Source organism: Triticum aestivum, chromosome 3D, assembly GCF_018294505.1.
Source record: "Triticum aestivum cultivar Chinese Spring chromosome 3D, IWGSC CS RefSeq v2.1, whole genome shotgun sequence".
NCBI lineage: Eukaryota > Viridiplantae > Streptophyta > Magnoliopsida > Poales > Poaceae > Triticum > Triticum aestivum.
The window spans coordinates 4,926,655-4,941,514 of record NC_057802.1 but is presented as its reverse complement, the minus strand read 5'-3'; the positions used below and the strand labels follow the sequence as shown (position 1 = coordinate 4,941,514).

The 14,860-nt window shown below is 44.6% G+C and overlaps 4 protein-coding genes across 4 annotated transcripts; all 4 read left to right on the top strand.

Moving 5' to 3' along the window:
* The first annotated feature begins 2,859 nt into the window (after positions 1 to 2,859).
* LOC123076780 (probable LRR receptor-like serine/threonine-protein kinase At3g47570) lies at positions 2,860 to 4,021 on the top strand. Its single transcript, XM_044498906.1, has one exon. It carries the CDS (start codon positions 2,896 to 2,898, stop codon positions 4,003 to 4,005), a length of 1,110 nt encoding a protein of 369 aa, XP_044354841.1. The 5' UTR covers positions 2,860 to 2,895; the 3' UTR covers positions 4,006 to 4,021.
* Positions 4,022 to 4,440: 419 nt separating this feature from the next.
* Positions 4,441 to 5,607, top strand: LOC123076779 (receptor kinase-like protein Xa21). Its single transcript, XM_044498905.1, has one exon. The coding sequence runs from the start codon at positions 4,441 to 4,443 to the stop codon at positions 5,605 to 5,607; it is 1,167 nt and encodes a 388-aa protein (XP_044354840.1).
* On the top strand, positions 5,541 to 6,285 carry LOC123076781 (probable LRR receptor-like serine/threonine-protein kinase At3g47570). Its single transcript, XM_044498907.1, has 2 exons — positions 5,541 to 5,827; positions 5,918 to 6,285. The coding sequence occupies exons 1-2, from the start codon at positions 5,620 to 5,622 to the stop codon at positions 6,283 to 6,285; spliced, it is 576 nt and encodes a 191-aa protein (XP_044354842.1). The 5' UTR covers positions 5,541 to 5,619.
* A 5,574-nt stretch (positions 6,286 to 11,859) lies between these two features.
* LOC123076004 (G-type lectin S-receptor-like serine/threonine-protein kinase SD2-5) lies at positions 11,860 to 13,444 on the top strand. Its single transcript, XM_044498477.1, has 2 exons — positions 11,860 to 13,050; positions 13,159 to 13,444. The coding sequence occupies exons 1-2, from the start codon at positions 11,860 to 11,862 to the stop codon at positions 13,336 to 13,338; spliced, it is 1,371 nt and encodes a 456-aa protein (XP_044354412.1). The 3' UTR covers positions 13,339 to 13,444.
* The last annotated feature ends 1,416 nt before the right edge of the window (positions 13,445 to 14,860 follow it).

Below are 14,860 nucleotides of genomic sequence, written 5' to 3'. Positions count from 1 at the left end.
TCGGAGCCGACGAGAACCCAGCCAGCACGCCCGCCAGAACCACCACTGTTGCGCCGCCACCCCCACTAGCCGAGCCGAGGCAGGGGTAGCTGCCCGCAGCCCATGTCGGCTAAGACCCGAGTTAATTGCATGTTGGTACCACACTTCAGCACCTACTCACGAATTGATACCACTACTCAAAAGTTTTGCAGTTCAGTACCAACTCAGGGCCTAAGTGTTGCAAAACGGTCTAAACTGCGTATAAACGCGTATTGATGGTGTATCTGACCGCTGGGACTCACTGTCAGGGGCTGATGTGGCATGCTCTGCCCGTCAAAGTCTAGCTGCTGGAGCCGGCGAGAACCTGGCCAGCACGCCCGCCAGAACCACCACTGGTGCGGCGCCACCCCCGCTAGCCGAGCCGAGGCAGGGGTAGCCGCCCGCAGCCCATGTCGGCCAAGACCCGCACCCCTGGATGAAATGGGCCTAGAGCAGCTGGCAATGGCCCGGAGCAGCCGCTTCGCTGTCCACCCAATGTGCACCACCACCACCCGCCGGCCGCCAGGCCAGATCACGACCTCCAGCCCGTGCCCCTGCTTCCAGCGACCCAGCAAGGCCGCCAGCCACCACCCGCGTCGCGCATGGCCAGCCCGGAGCCAGATCCGGTCGGACCTAGCAGGGATCCACGCGCACACGACCATCCGATGAATCCGCCCACGCAGCCGTCACGCCACGAGCGAGAAGAAGGCCGACACAACACATTGAAGCCGCCCGCCGTCGTCGTCCGCTCACCGCCATGCCGGAGGGCCCTGCGCCAGCCCGCCACCCCTGCCCGAGCCGTCATCCCGCGCCAGCAGCGCACCACGGAGAGGGGAACCAGAGCCCCGCCGCCGCCTACGCCGGTGGGACTTTGCCCGGCGGCTCCACGCGGCTGCGGCGCGGGGGGGTGGCGGGGGGAGCCGGTAAGGGAGGTGGGGGCGGCCGCCGGTAGCTAGGGTTTGCCACCGGGCAGCCGCGGGGGCAACACCAACGTATGTTTTAATATTTCATTTGTTTAAATTTGGTAGAATCTTCATCTACAAGTTGAGAAGATGGAGAACCTATGTTTATGCATTTGCTGCAGTTCATCCTTTCTAAGGAATGATTATTTTGCTAATCCTTCCTTTTAACTTTGATTAAGTAGTCACCAACGAAGGCGACGCCCCATTCTTTGTCGTCAGGTGGCAGCCAGGGCCGTGCTGCAGTAGTACGCTGACAGCTGCTGCACTGGTTGGCTCGGTTATCGTGGAAGAATTCTGCCTCTGAATGCAACATCCCGCCGTGTGATATTGTGTTCCAAACTCCCAATCACCGTGATAGCTGCTGCAGCCTAAATCACCGTGTAGAAAAATCAACATTGAATGCAATATCTTGTGGTGTCTTTGAGGTTCTGTATGTTATTTGAGGATTACGGCTTACGAGTCCAGCCAAATCCCCAGGACACCGACTCATGGACTAGTCACGCGATTAGTCGATATTTTCGTTTGGATGACAAGTACAACCAGGTTGAAGTTGTTCTCATCATGGTAGTTGCGTGCCTGGGCAGGAACCACTGAAGCTTCCGCCGTGTTGTATGGTCTAGCTAGAAAGCTCCATGGTACTATTCTTGCCATTTCACCATGAAGGTTTAGAAATGCAAGACAAGTACCGACTACTCTTTAAGAAACGAAGTATGAAACAATCGCTTCAGCTGCTGCTGCTGCTGCCGTTGATCTGTGTTTTCTGATTTGCTCAAACCTTTTGTGCTAGGAACTCCAGTTTCCGTTGTATGAAACTCTTGCCATGGATTTCATGAAAAACCTACAAATTCCTGAAGCTAACTGCTATTTTCTTATGAACTCATATTTTAATATATCTGTTTTTGCCGAAACACATTTATTTAAATCTGGTAGAAGTTTCAGGTACAAGTTGGGAAGATGAGGTAATTTTGCATTTGCTACAGTTCGTCATTTTAAGCAATGAGGTAATTCTGCATAATAAAATTGAGACGTTTGCTAATCCTTTTAACTATTAATAAGTGGTCACCGACGATGATGAAGGCGACGCCCCTATTCTTCGTCGGCAGGTAGCAGTCAGGGTCATGCTGTAGTAGTACATGACAGCTGCTGCACTGGTTGGCTCAGTTCTCGTGGAAGAATTCCACATTTGAGTGTGACATCTCGTGCGCCGTGTGAGATTGCAGTCCAATCCTTCCTCGTCAGCAGCAGTAAACATACCATGACACGGTAAATGCACATCACATCATCAGTATGAAGGATGAAGATCCGGTCTATGGTTCCAGTGCTGCTCGTATCTAAATGCTGAAAGTATGCCTTTGAAAGTTGAAACTGAAAGCAACACAAACTAGTGGTTGCAAATGGACAAAGACAGGAGGGCTTATGATGTAAGCATGCATAATATACGGCCTGTAGATGTAGAACCAGCGTGCTACAATCTGTGGGTTTATAATTTCTACTCTACATGCTTTTGAATTTGGTATTGCTAATACATGTCACTATCAAACACTTGGAAGCTGGAGCGTATCAAAAAATCTCACAAGCACCGCTTCGGATACCTCCACTAATCCACAAAAATATTACACAATAATTAAGGTCTTTGATGCCGAAAGCGCCACTTGTGGCCGCGTTTCCTTTTTATTTGTATTACTGGTACTCGGTGACTTGAACTTGATTCGCGTTTAATAAAATGGCTGTGTGCATCCTATAATGCAGAGGTCAGGGTACTCCCCTTCTCGAAAAAAAGGTGAAGGTCATGCCAAAAGCACCACTTGGAAGCTGGAGCCTATCAAAAAACTATCCTTCCCACCATATAAAGATCGATCGATCGATAAGATATCAGCTCAAAGCCAAAGCATGCACTTGCATCTCTGCCCCATACATGGCCTCACTTGGATTTCCATCCATATCCATACCCATTCTCTTCTTGATCACTCTGCTGTCCACTGTACCCACATCTTCTTCTCCTGGTCCAAGCAAGAGCAATGGCAGCGATACTGATCTTGCCGCCCTGCTGGCTTTCAAAGGACAGCTCTCAGACCCTCTCGGCATCCTTGCCAGCAACTGGACCACCGGCACGAATTTCTGCCACTGGTTTGGTGTTGCATGCAGTCGGCGCCGGCAGCGCGTCACTGCTTTGGAACTGCCGGGCACTCCCCTCTATGGATCAATCACTCCACACCTTGGTAATCTCTCTTTCCTCTCTATTCTCAATCTCAATAATACAAATCTCACGGGCTCCATCCCCGATGATTTAGGACGGCTTCGTCGTCTTAAATACATATATCTCGGATTCAATGACCTATCAGGTAGCATCCCAACCACCATAGGAAACCTCACAAGGCTTCGTGTTCTTGCCTTGTATTATAGCCATGTATCTGGTTCAATCCCGGCAGAACTACAGAACCTGCAGAGTCTTGTCTACTTCAATATCTTCGGGAATTACCTGAGCGGCTCAATACCAACCTATCTATTTAATAATACCCCTCTGATAACTCGCCTGAGCTTCGGCAACAACAGCCTATCGGGACATATACCATCTTGTATTGGCTCCTTACCAATGCTTGAGTACCTTGACCTTCAAGTGAATCATTTCAGCGGCCCAGTACCTCCATCCATATTCAATAATTCTAGATTAACTGAAATCTGGCTTGGATTCAACTACAACTTAACTGGCCCGATCCCAAACAATAAAAGTTTTAGTCTACCGGCATTGCAAAAGATTAGCCTGAACAACAATAGATTCACCGGTGAGATTCCGTTGGGGCTATCCTCTTGTCGGTACCTCCAAACTATCTCCTTCAACCTGAATTCCTTCGAGGGTGTTGTGCCGACGTGGCCGGGCAAGCTTTCTCATCTCAGTTTCCTTTCATTGGGTAGGAATCACCTTGTTGGTGCAATTCCTGTTGCACTTAGCAACCTCACTCAGCTAGGTTTACTAGCCCTGCCAGGCTGTGAACTGTCAGGAGCCATTCCGGAAGAATTTGGATAGTTGGACCAACTCACTGTATTGGATGTCTCAGACAATCAACTAGTCGGGCCCATTGCTGCTTCTCTTGGTAACCTGTCTGAATTAGCATTCCTTCTCCTGGACGAAAATATGTTCCTTGGATCGGTACCAGCAACAATTGGTAGTACCGAATCTATGCTTCATAGTGATATTTGAAAGAACCGCCTAGAGGGGAATCTTAGCTTCTTATCCAGTTTTTCTAATTTTAGAAAGCTCCGGTTTATTCACATCTCTTCAAATAATTTCACCGAGGGCATTCCTAACTATGTGGGGAACCTGTCGAGACAGCTGCAGATTTTCAGTGCGTCTGAGAACAATTTTGTTGGTGAACTTCCAGCTACGATTTCCAACCGCACGGGTCTTGAATTGCTAGATTTTTCAGATAATCGGTTAGATAGCAAGATTCCAGAATCCATCATGATGATGGAGAATCTCCAGTGGCTTGACCTCGACGGAAATCACTTGTTTGGGTCCATCCCACCTCAGATTGCAATGCTCAAGAATATAGGAAATTTGTTCCTTTCCAACAATACATTGTCTGGTTTAACACCGGAGGGGATTGGTAACCTGACCAAATTAGAATACCTGGCATTGTCTGCCAACCAGTTATCGTCAATTATCCCGTCGAGTTTATTTCATCTTAATAGTCTCATTCTGCTAGATGTTTCTCAAAACTTTTTGACTGGCACATTACCAGTTGATATGGGCAATTTGAAGCAAATTGACAGCATGGACCTCTCTGCCAACCTCTTGGTTGGTAGCATCCCATATTCGATTGGACAACTCCAAACTATTGCCTACTTGAACCTGTCACACAATTCATTTGATGATTCACTTCCAGAATCTTTCGGCAAGCTAACCAGCTTGCAAACTTTGGACCTATCACATAACAGTCTCTCTGGTACAATATCAAAGTACCTAGTCAATTTCACCATCTTGGCCAGTTTGAACCTGTCTTTCAACAAGCTACAAGGTCAAGTACCAGAAGGTGGTGTCTTCTTAAATATTAGTCAGCAATCCTTGGCAGGGAATTTAGGGCTTTGTGGTGCTTCACGTTTAGGATTTCCAATGTGCCCAAGTAACTCTAAAAGAGCTAATAATGGCCTCATGCTGAAGATTTTGATCCCTACTATCATCATAACAATTGGACTTGTAGCTTTCTGCATATATGTAACAGTCAGAAAGAAGATTAAGAAGCGACAAGGGATGTCAGCTTCTCCCGGTATGGTTGACATGCCCACCCATCACTTGGTCTCGTACCATGAGCTTGTTCGAGCAACTGATAATTTTAGTGAGAGCAACCTGCTAGGGTCTGGAAGTTTTGGAAAAGTTTTCAAGGGCCAGCTAAGCAATGGTTTGATTGTTGCAATCAAAGTTCTAGACATGCAGCTAGAACAAGCGATGAGAAGCTTTGATACAGAGTGTGGTGTACTACGGATGGCACGACACCGCAATCTAATGAGGATACTCAATACCTGCTCCAACTTGGAATTTAGGGCATTGGTGCTTCAATACATGCCCAATGGCAGCTTAGAAATGCTGCTACACAACTCTCAAGGTACAACCGAATTGGGATTCAGTTAGAGACTAGGCATCATGCTCGATGTGTCATTGGCAATGGAGTATCTTCACCATGAACACTACGAGGTGGTCTTGCACTGTGACTTGAAGCCTAGCAATGTGTTGTTCGATGAGGACATGACAGCACATGTGGCAGACTTTGGCATTGCAAGGTTGTTACTAGGTGATAACAGCTCTACGATCACTGCGAGCATGCCTGGAACTGTTGGGTACATGGCACCAGGTACTATTACTATCTAGCAATTTTCTTGCTCAATCTACTTCTGATTGAACCATTGAGTAATTAGGTTAATCAGGCATGCCTTAATTTCAGAGTATGGGGCTCAGGGAAAAGCTTCACGAAAAAGTGATGTATTCAGCTTTGGAATCATGCTCTTTGAAGTCTTCACTAGAAAGAGACCCACAGATGCATTTTTTGTCGGAGATATAAGCCTGAGGCAGTGGGTTGCTGAGGCGTTTCCGGCAGAACTTGTCTGTGTTATGGATGATCAGCTACTACAAGGGTCTTTTAGCCGCAGCATGGAAGGCTTTCTTGTGCCGATATTTGAGTTGGGTTTGGCATGCACTAGCGACTCTCCTAACCAAAGGATGACAATGAGCGATGTGGTTGTGAAGCTGAAGAAGATACAAGTGGCCTACCATAAATCGATAGCAGCCGCACAGAATGAAGCCAGTCATTGATCACTGATCAACATTGCTGGCTTCACTCTGCTATATATCAAAATAAAGGGGGGGGGGGGGGGGGGGGGGGAAACCATGTAATCGAATTCAAGATGTCAAAAAGCTATGATGCGGCTCTTAAGATATGCCATAGGAATAGACTAGAACCTTTTAGATCCTATCATTGTACACTGTTTGGTTGAGATAAAACCTTAACAGTATTCCATGTAATCTCTAATTTTCCTTGTGTGTATGTTGTTACGGGATAAGCACCGCCATATAAATACAATGTACGCGGCATCCTGCGGGGCGTCAAACGCTTCCTAAAATCCTACATGGTATGGAAGCATAGGAGGTTCTTCCTCTTCCATCTAGCAATTTGTACCCCGATCTCCACCCATGGCCACCATGCCTACTGCCGTCAGGGCTGCCCTAGGCACGCCGCCCTCAGAGAAACTGGCCATATGAAATCACCTCATGTGGAAAGACTAGATCATGTCACAACTGCATGGGGGCCTGCTAAAAGGCTTGCTCGAAGGCACGGACGCCCGTTGTCGAAGACGGTGGAAGTCACAAACGGGACAAGACAACGGGCTAGGCACCCAACCCCCTCTACACTATAGGCGATGCGCAAGGAGACTGCCGCGGCGACCTGGACTGCGATCAAAACCATGTTCGTGTCCTAGCCACTCTCTCGGATTAGAAACCTGAGAGTCGCTATCACCAATACAGAAAAGGGTGGCATGTCCTTCTTTAATAAGATTAAACCTGTGTGCACCATGGGCCCGCCCCAACCTCTAGTGTATTAGAAAACAACGAATATATGTTACTTCTCCTAACCTCTTCATCAAGTGGTGTTCTTCGAATGGATGGAAAATGAGCTCACGCATACCTTAGGGATTTCTGCGGCAACAATCGATGAGGGGGGACCGCATAAGCTGCAAACCAATCATATGTGTGTGCTCAGTTTTCCTGCGAAAACTAGCGATTTCAAAGGCCAAGTGCGACGGGCTGGGTACCACGTCAGAAATACCCACTTTTAACACATATAAAACAGTCCAGTTCCAGTCACTTTCAATCAAGCAGCAAATATCTGCGTAAATGACGGTGCGTATGAACCACTACACACAGGCACAGCAGCAACCTCAGCTTCAGCCACATTAAGTTGGGTCTTGAAAACATGGAAACAAACTTAACAAAAACGAACCATCACAGAAACGACAAGCCCGGAGCGCTTAACATCCTACACATAGGAAACTGAGAACACCACCACAGTTTTAAGAATTAGGGTTCCAGAGTGAGAACTTACATAATTTAGTGTAGACATGAGCGAGGTGATAGAGATGCTGGAAGATGGGGCCGACCATCTTGGCCATTCTTCTGCGAGCAGGGGCATGCCCATGTAGATGATTCCTACTATCTGTGATCTGTCATCCCAGCTGACAGTAATTCAGAGGAGGGCAAGCAAAATTATTCATCTGTGATACAGTAATGTGTGAGATGATGCACTTAACTCACTGGAAGCTGTAGTCACCAGTTGTACCTGTACCAAGTATAAAACAATCCGCCATGCTGCTTCCCAACTCCTGTGAAGTGTTAACTTTTGTGCGGAAACATGTAATGGCCAGCAGTTAGAGGGTGGAGAACTCCAAATGCTATAACCATGCTTAATTGCTAAAGTGTAATCATGAATAAAGGCATATATTATTAAATAGGTGAATGTACGATACTTGCACTTTCTGTGAAAACTTTGTCAGCATGAATATAGCAGTTGATATCACGTAATATCACTGTCTCAGAAATGCAGAGTACTCAGACAGTAATCTTTTGCTTCAACTGCTGCTGATATTATAAACTATTTGTAGTAAATATGGACTTTCTCCTTTACTAATAAAGAGAGGGGAGACATGCATGATCACTTTTAACACATAAAACAGTCCAGTTCCAGTCACTCTCAATCAAGCAGCAAATATAACCACTACACGCAGCGGCAACCTCCGTTTCAGCCACATAAAGTTGTGTCATAAAAACATGAAAATTGAAATTAAAAGAACCATCACAGTAATGACAAGCCAGGAACGCTTACAAATAGGTAACTGAGAACACCACCACAGTTTTAGCAAGTAGCAATAGCCATTACAAAATACCCAATTGTAACCTACCTTATACACAATATTTGACATAGCTCCAACAGTTTGTGAGCTGTCAAAACAATGATGTGATTTCAATTTATGCCGTCCACAAAAAAAGTAATTAGCACGAAAGAATACTTGTAAGTGCATCTAGTGCCCCTTAGTGATTTTAGTGTATTGAAGATTTATATGTTAAGGGACTAATGTGTTTATGAGTGTACACAGGCCTTATAAGTCTCTGAGGAGTTTGATATATCCAATGACTGTCGTCCCCTGAATGTCTTCATTTGAAGACTTTGAAAATGAGGAAATTGGTGTGACCTTGAAGATATTGATGTGAGGACTATGAGGCGTGAAGACTTTTGTTTTGGTAGTTTCATTTCCTTCTTTTTGGTCATAGGAAACACCGTACTGTTAAAGGGGTCGAGATAATACTAAGGAAAAAAAATTCAAGTGATGCTCATCTCAAAGCCTACACATACCTAATCCTTCGAGTGAAGCCTTTGGAAATCTCTTGCAGTTCAGTCAATTTCTTCTGTGACAAAGACGTAGTTCTTCTGGTCTCTGAGGAATTTGTTCTGACTGAGGAATTAGGAATTCGCCAGTACGAATTGCCTATAGTGAGGAACATGATAGCCCAGAGGAATTTCATGGTTCGAACTTCCGGCAGTTGATGTTCTTTGCGCCAGCTATCCCAAATATCTTATCCACATAACGGTCATATTATCAGGGGCATTTACGTCTTATCATGTCGGGCTGTTCCCTGGCTATAAATAGCCATCCCCCTCAACCACTAGCTGGTTGGCTGCTCCGAGAGAAACTAACACTTGTCATTTAGAGCATCCCATCCTCCGAGGACTTTAAGAGAAAATGATTAGTGAGAAAAAACCCAACATCCCAACACCTAAAACCCAAAGTGATTGGGCATCACTGAAGAGATTGTTCCTTTGTGAAGCCGACGTTTGTTACCTTTGAAGACTGTGCATCTTCCAAACGGTTAGGCGTCAAGGTCTAGAACACCGAAGAGGAATTGTGGATCGCCGAGTGACCAAGTCTGTGAAGGTTTGGAAGTCATCTTGAAGACTTACCACGAGTGATTGGGTGAGATTTGTGTGACCTTAGCTCAAGGAGAATAGAATAAGGGTTGTGTGTCCTGGGACTGTGTGTCCTTTGATTTAAATACCAAACCACTCCAACCAGACGTACAACTGTCACATCAGTTGGAACTGGTCTACTAAATCACTGTCTTCACCGAGCTACTGATTCTATTTTCTCATCCTTTCATTTCCTCGTTTATGTGTTGATGAAATTGATCATTACTGTTTGAAGACTTTGACTAAAGAGTTTCTCAATTTCCTCAATCCTATTTCTTCTATCATCTTGTCTTCTGCATGCTTATCCTGATTACACGCTACCTATACTCTGTATATGTTTTATTTCATCATGATGACTATGCTACTATCTTGTTATGCATGCACCTGAGTACCTTTTCCGCTGCTTGTATTTCGTCACTTAGTTAAATCCTCAAGTAGTAATTCTTCAGTGACGAATTTGTAAAAATCGCCTATTCACCCCTCTCTAGTCGATATAACGCACTTTCAGTACTCTAGTCTATACTCTACAGCAAAGGGACTAGCTGCAGCTGCAAGTAGGCAAGTTGTGTTTCGGAACAAGTCTTTGGATGAATATGACTTCACAAGGTCGAGTTGTTGTTCTCCAGAAGTACTTAGAGAAAAAAAATGAAATGAAGAGGTGAGTGGAGTACATACCCTTTTTTCCATGCCGAAAAATTTAAATTCAGTTTTTGTGTGTGATTTTTTTTGATTTTGTTTGTGAATACACATACACATGTATACTAAGGATGTGCAAAATTTCACAGCATTATACTTTCACACGTGGCGTGCAGAAAAAAGACAAATTCATATTTTAAAACAGGCCCTTTATTTTTGGTTTTGCGACAGATTTTTTTGTACAACCTACAAATCACAACATTTAAAAATGAAATTCCACATGTTCGTGCAGAACACATATTTGTTTCCATGGATTTGTTTTCATTTTTTTTTGAAACTTCGGAATATGCTTTTTGATTTTTTTTAAATATACCGAGCTTCACAAAAAATCTGCTGAACATATAAATAACGGATAACAAGCAAGTCATTTTGGCTCAAATTGATGTGCTGCAAACCTGGGTAATTTTACACATCCTTAGTACCTGTGGGTACCCGTTTACCCTGACATGTTATGGGTATGAGGAAATATTGTACCCGTCGACGGGTATGGGTATGGGTGATGGGTAAGGTTTGGGGCGACGGGTAAGGGTATGGGGTGGCTCCACCTGTACCCAAACCCGGGGTCATCCCTACTCGAGCAGGTGCCGCGCAGCTTCCTCCCAGCGTGATCTTGTGATCCAGAGTGATTTCCACTCTATGAAACAGCAGCAACGAGGATACTGCTAGTGCGGCCTGACACTCGTGACAATCTCAGATTCGGCGCGACAAAATGTGTCACAAGGATCACAAGGTTTTGCCACCCTCATCTGGACGCAATCAAGGAGTTATGGTGAGTGTGACATGGCTCCATATGGTTGACGGCATATGATAGCTAGCCCAATCAACAAGGCCTCGAGCTGCTTCCAGGCTTCCGCACTCAGCATGCTGCCAACCCAAAGGTACTTCTTGCAAAGCGTTATTCACTGTACATCACTGCTGCTAACTCAAGATTCTGGATCTAAAGTGTTGCAACAAAGCATACGACAGATCGGTGTAATGAACAAATTAGGAGCCGGATTCCATTATAATCATAACGGAACAGATGTCCAGAACAAAGAAACTGAAAACAAAGATGTGCAATCTGGGATTAAATACTCAGTCTACCACTATGTTATATGGTCTAATTATATTAGAAGTCTAGAAGTATTTTATTTTTTCTTTTCAAAATGGACACAGAAGAGTTTGCCTCATTCCGTAACTAAAGAGTTGAGATACATTAACAAGCAGGAAAGAAAAAAGGCTCTGACATACACAAGGAAAAAAATGTCCACTCTCCCAAGATGATATTTTGCCAAAAATCATGTTCTATATGATAAAACCTATACAAGATTTGATCGCATTTTTCTGCCGTGTTTGCCGATTTCTTACAACCAAAATCATCAAACAACGCACTATACAGATGCTATTCCTTTTTTTTTCTCTTGAAGACGTACAGATATAATTCGAAAGGGACAAACAAGCAAACAAGTCGACAAGAATGTTAGTCTGTTTTATGCTGACCCTTGAATGATTCAGCAGACAGGTCATGTCCCTGTCTGCAATCTCCTACCACTCTAGGCTGTCTGGTCTGCTATCCCCTACCACTCTTCCAATCCGTTAGCTGTCAGTCTGTCACAGCCACAGGAGCCCTATCACAAGTTTGCAACTGAGATACTGGTTCAAGTTGACGGGCGCAATGAGAAATCATAACACAAATGGCAGTGGTGAGTACCTCTTCGGCTCTCCGCCTCCTGCCTCTCCTCCTCCCCATTGCCATCATATGGCCAGCCGCTATTCCGGTTGGAGCTCGTGAGAAGCTCGATCAGGGCGGGAAGATGCCCACTTGTGTGACGGTCGGTCAGGACGGGAAGGTGCACTTGTGTGCTACGATCAACCAAACAATATCTCCTACAGCTGAAAGTCCCATGCCTCCACCCCCGCCCAAGGTAACACCTACGACCCAAAGTATTGTGCCTGCACCAACAGCCAATGTAACACCTACGGCCCCAAGTGCTCTGCCTGCAACTATTGGCCCAACAAGCATGAAAGTGAAATCCTCTTCTATAAGAAGAGTTGTTGCAATTTTAGCTCCTGTAGGCGGCTTCACTTTTCTTTCCATCTTGTTCCTCATCACTTACTTTATACGTAAACGAAGAACACAACGACATCATGAGATGGAGGAGGAAGAGTTTGGGGAGCTACAAGCAACACCAATGAGGTTCACATTTCAACAGTTAAAAGCAGCAACCGAGCAATTCGCAAACAAGCTCGGGGAAGGAGGATTTGGATCTGTTTTCAAGGGACAGATAGCTGATGAAAGGATTGCAGTAAAACGTTTAGATCGAGCGGGTCAGGGCAAAAGGGAATTTTCTGCAGAGGTTCAGACAATTGGCAGCATTCATCATATTAATCTGGTGAGATTAATTGGTTTCTGTGCAGAGAAATCGCATAGGCTCTTGGTATATGAGTACATGCCAAAAGGATCCTTGGATAGATGGATCTATCATCGACATGACAATGATTCACCCCCCCTGAATTGGAGCACGCGGTACAAGATTATCACTCACATAGCAAAGGGTCTTGCTTATCTTCATGAGGAGTGCATGAAAAAGATTGCCCATTTGGATGTCAAACCACAAAACATCCTCTTAGATGATAACTTCAATGCTAAACTTTCTGATTTTGGACTATGCAAGCTCATTGACAGGGATATGAGTCAAGTGTTTACCAGAATGAGGGGCACACCTGGATATTTAGCTCCCGAATGGTTGACATCACAGATCACGGAAAAGGCCGATGTCTATAGCTTTGGTGTTGTGGTCATGGAAGTCATCAGCGGAAGAAAGAACCTCGACAATTCTAGATCCGAAGAGAGCATCCATCTCATCACCCAATTGGAGGAAAAGGTGAAGAATAATCGGTTGGTAGAATTGATTGACAATAAGAGTAACGATATGCTAGCACATAAGCAGGATGTAATTGAGATGATGAAGCTCGCAATGTGGTGTTTGCAGATTGATTGCAAAAGAAGGCCTAAAATGTCCGAGGTAGTCAAGGTCTTGGAGGGTGCCATGAATGCAGAGAGCAACATTGATCATAACTTTGTTGCAACAAATCAAGTGTATTTCGGCGCTGCTGGAAATGTGGTCTCATCGGTTCCACCTCTAGCTTCACATGTATCAGGTCCCAGGTGAAATGAGAAAATCTTGACAAGATAGACAATTAGATTACAAGCAGGACATGCGATGTTCTTATGTAAAGCAAATGACAAGTCTGTTGTATCTCCTTAAATTATTATAATCTGAAGCCCCTTGTCTTGAGTTAATTTTACCCGCAAAGTATTTCAATATTGCAAACCTTCTTGTTCTACAGCAGCTGGACTGAATTTAGTCATTAGAATGTTCAATTTTTTCATGTAATGCAAGTCTGTTTTCAGATCAATTAATGCAGGTATTTTTCTAGTCATTGTAGTTGAAATTAACAGTGTTGGAGTTGTGTCGAATATTGTGTACAAGGTAGGTTACAGTTGGGCTTGTAGTTGTATTGTGTTTAGATAGGATATGGAGTCGTGTCCAATTAGGACACTTGTATCCTAGACCTCTCATATATAGCGGGGGTAGACACACGATGTAACCTATGCCAACATAATAGCACCGGAACGCAGGGGAAGCCGGCGGCATGTGCCGGTGTCCAGGGCGACCGGGTGCGGTATTGTAGCGGTGTCACGGAGAGGAGCGCCCATAGTCAGGCCCCGGGGATGTAGCCATATCGGTGAACATCGTTAACAAATCTCGGTGTCGTGCTCGTGTGATTGCTTGATCCTCGGATGATTGACGGAGTGCCTCGGATTTATTCTAACAAACAGCATGTTCCAAAATGCTCCCAGGATCCAACAAAACAGAGAAATTGACATAATGAATGGTATTTGGAAGTGGAAAAATTACAAGTGCTTTAAATTTCTCCCAATTTCCAATGTGTTTTCCTTTCATAATAGGTTCTGCTATATATGCTTAGTAATGTGTATCGTATAAGGCATTTGATTTTTGAATCAGTTAGCATTTTGATACTAGTAAAGTGTATTGCATCATCATACGTTTGGATAGTTGGCCATGTCTCAAAGTTTGTAGATGGAAGTCAATCAGGGTATGCTGCTCATCGATCTCTACTACTATGACCATGAGAATCCCCCTATTTACCAGGCTATATGGCATCAATTTCACGAGAATTTGACTATTAATAGAACTAGTCGGAAGTTGCTGCATACCACTCATGTGACTCAACGGTGCAGTGGATTAGCTGAATTCCCTCGGCAAGCTGTTCGTCAATCTCCAGTGGATCTCCTCAGTTCCACCTCTGGCCTCACATATATTAGGCCCAAGGTGAAATGAGACAATCCTGACATAGAAGCCAATTAGATTATGAGCAGGACATGAGAATTTCTTATGTAAAGCAACTGACATGTCTGTTGTATCTTCTCGAATTATTATAATATGAGGCCCAACTTTACCTGAAAAATAGTTCGACATTGCAAACCTTGTTGTTCTACAGCGGCTGGGCTGAATTTGTGCATTAGAATCAATGCTTTAAATTGCGGGCTATGAAAAGTAGTGACGGGCCTTCAAATCAGCTATAGCGGGCTATTTGTAAAGACGATCATTTAGCAGTATCCTGCTGAAAAGGCTATAGCAGAGCTACAGCCGGCTATTTAAAACTATG